Raw genomic sequence first — 3,140 nt, forward strand, 5'->3', positions numbered from 1 at the left:
AAAAAAATAAATAAAAACAGGTCTAGGCATCCTATTATAGGCTTAAATGCTACGAAATGAGCCATGAAGTCAACATAAAAGGCCGGGTTAAAATTTAAACATTTAAACTTTTAATCAAACCACTGCAATGATAGATGGGAAAACTGTAACAACTAGGAAGAAAAGGACTTTCCTCAACTGTTGGGGGCAAAACATGAGCATCGATTTTTCAGTTCATTCAGGACCAGAATCAATTTTTTTTTTTTGCAAATCAGAAAAAAACGAAGAGGCGAATCGGAGAACCAACAAATTAAATTGGTGTGGCCTTACACTGTAAATTCTAACACATCTGCAGAGATATACCACTGTGATTTGTAAGATTCTAGTCTGTAATGTCTCCGTGAAAATAAATGATAATTGCTTATCTGTTCCAACAGACAGTTGTAACAAACATGATTAAATCAACACAATTGTGAAGAGTAAGGATTTATATCTATCCATGAATTAATAAATGCAAATGATGTACATGTAAGTACAGGGCTCGAAATTCATTTTTGGGAATAGGTGTACTGGTGCACCCAACCTAAAAAATTGGGTGCACCATATAAGATATATTATTAGTATTAATGTCAGCGAAATCTAATTATGTTTTGTTTCTATTAGAAAAGTACTACAAGAATGATTTTACTATTTTTCTAACACTTATGCTAATGCTAATGTTAAGAATATGCTGAATACTAGTACTACTCTAAATTTAACATCTTCACATATACATAAATGGTAAACCTGCAAAAAAACATTTGGGTGCGCTGGTGTACCCACAGAAAAAATTTGGGTGCACATAGTGATGCATACCTAAACCCAATTTTAGGTTCAGGTCCGGATTCAAGTCCAGAGGTTTAGGTGCCGCTGGTACCTGACAATGCCCAATGGCAATGTTTTCTTCGTTTTGCAGAAAAGATTTTACAATCTACGGAAAGTTTTAGGTAGTTTGGAAAGAAACGGGGTATGTGAAATGGTCTTTTAATTTTATGGTAATAAGTCCGGACTCGGTTCTTGACTTTTAGGTTTTTTTGGACTTGAACCTAAACATTCTTATAAGTCTGGATCCAAGTCCAGTGAACCGGTATGCATCACTAGGTGCACAGCTCCAAATTTGGGTGCACTAAGGTGCACATGCACCCAGTATTTCCAGCCCTGAAGTAGCAAATTGATTGATTTGTTTTTCCAGCACAACTGCTTTGCATTTAAATTTTGTCCCTTGATTAAAAATAGATATTACTGCATTTTATCAATATGCATAATCTACAATCCAATAATCATTTATTCAAGCCAACTTGGGCAATGAAATTCATTTATTTAGTAGAAAATCTCGGAATTTGTGCATTTTCTTTTGCAAATAATTTCTAAATTATGATTGAAGACTGATGGAAATAATATCTGTCAGGCATTATGGAAGATATTTATCATTTATGTCTTACTATATTTCATCATTGCAATTCACACGTAGCTCAAACAAGCAGACGAAATTGTATAAAGAGACAACAGACTGCTAGACAGTGGCATGTCCAACTCAATGGATAGAGTCAATATCATATTTATAAGTACTCTTTGTACTTTCTAGACAAAGGTCTTCAGCGATAAGCATTCTTGAGATAGTCTTCAATAGATAAATACGTAACGGTATTATGTATTTATCTTGTCTGGTTTCGACTGAGAAAACATCTGCATTCTTGACCATTTATGTAACCCATATGTATCATGTACCACAAATAGCTGTATAGCTCTTACAGCTACAGAGTAATTGAATTGTTTCACTTAGGCCACACCAATTTAATTTCTTGGTTAACGGATTTTTCTACAAAAATAATGGAGCGGGCAGGCGAAAAAATAAATAAAATAAAAACAGGCCTAGGCATCCTATTATGGCCCAAAATGGTACGATAGGAGCCATGAAGTCAACACACCAGGCTGGTTCAAAATTTAAACAATGAATTTTGAACTTTTAATGATACCATTGCATTGAAAGATGGAATAAACATAACAACTAGGAAGAAAAGGACTGTTTTCAACTGTTCAGGGCAAAACCCTGCCCATGTCACCAATCTTGTGCCCTTGGGAAAGGCACTTAACACGACTTTCCTCACTTCACTCAGGTGGAAATGAGTACCTAGCTTCGGTTAGGGACGTCCCTCGGATAGGACGTTAAATGGAGGTCCCGTCTTTGGGGACAGCCACGCTCCACGCACGTTAAAGAACCCACCACACTTATCGAAAAGAGTAGGGAACCTTCCCGGTGTGAGTGGTTCAAACATTACAGTCCGGTCTGGTGCGTACATGTACAAAACTGGTGTGTTACGCCTAAAGGCGGTTTACCGGTTATGCGAAACAAACAAACAAACATGCACCTGGAGCATTTTGAGCCCTGTAAAGTGATAAAAGTGATGACTTGAAATCTACTTACATGACAGAAGTTGGAGTTTTCCGCGATGTACGTCCCCACGGTCTCGTTCTCCGCCGACAGCGACATGCAGAGCAGCAGCGCGTCGCGGGCCTGCTGACCAATCCTGCCCTCTCGGTGCACGTACGGAATCAGCAGCGAGAAGATCAGGAACTTCGCCGGGCCGTGGTCCGCCTTCGCGTTGAAGAACTGTTCCAACAACGACGGATCCTTGTAGAGACTCACGCACAGTTGGTTCAGCAGTAGGATCAGGTGGTTCTCGATTTCCAGCGTCGTCGCGTCCGAACACATCCCGAGTAGCCTCAGCAGCGGGTTCAGGATGTGCCTCTGATGCAAAACCGGTTGCGGCGAGCCGCAGAGCAACGTCTCGTACACCTTGAGCTGCTCATGTTTCATCTCGTCCGCAAACTGGCGGTGCTCGACGCTCCAGTCCAGAAGTTTCTCCATGATGTTCTCGTTGGTCAGGAACTGGAGCATTGGCCCGATTTTCCCGTTGACGGTTTCTTCTTCCACCAGGAGGTTCATCATCTGGTCGACGTAGTTCACGACGGCCTGGACTTCGTCGCCCGTTAGGGCCACGCGGTGGTAGATGGTCGCGGCGGTGGGAATATGGCGGCACATGATGGTGTACGCCTGTCTCCAGTGGTTCTTGAAGACCTCGAGGCACGTCTGAGGGTCCACCATCACCTTACCGTACAGC

General features: G+C 41.3%; 1 protein-coding gene across 6 annotated transcripts in view; it reads right to left on the reverse strand.

Annotated features, from left to right (window-relative positions):
- LOC109487828 (FTS and Hook-interacting protein-like) overlaps positions 1 to 3,140 on the reverse strand; it is a 34,862-nt gene that overhangs the window by 27,455 nt on the left and 4,267 nt on the right. For 3 of the 6 annotated variants that reach the window (XM_019791915.1, XM_019791911.1, XM_019791917.1), the window contains exon 2: positions 2,444 to 3,127. The exons of 2 other annotated variants lie outside the window; for them this stretch is intronic. In XM_019791915.1, coding sequence (XP_019647474.1) covers positions 2,444 to 3,127 — 684 coding nt within the window. The remainder of the gene's footprint in view (positions 1 to 2,443; positions 3,128 to 3,140) is intronic. One more of the 6 variants, XM_019791912.1, reaches the window with a different exon arrangement.

Source organism: Branchiostoma belcheri, unplaced genomic scaffold (genome assembly GCF_001625305.1).
Source record: "Branchiostoma belcheri isolate BF01 breed outbred unplaced genomic scaffold, Haploidv18h27 scaffold9, whole genome shotgun sequence".
Classification (NCBI taxonomy): domain Eukaryota; kingdom Metazoa; phylum Chordata; class Leptocardii; order Amphioxiformes; family Branchiostomatidae; genus Branchiostoma; species Branchiostoma belcheri.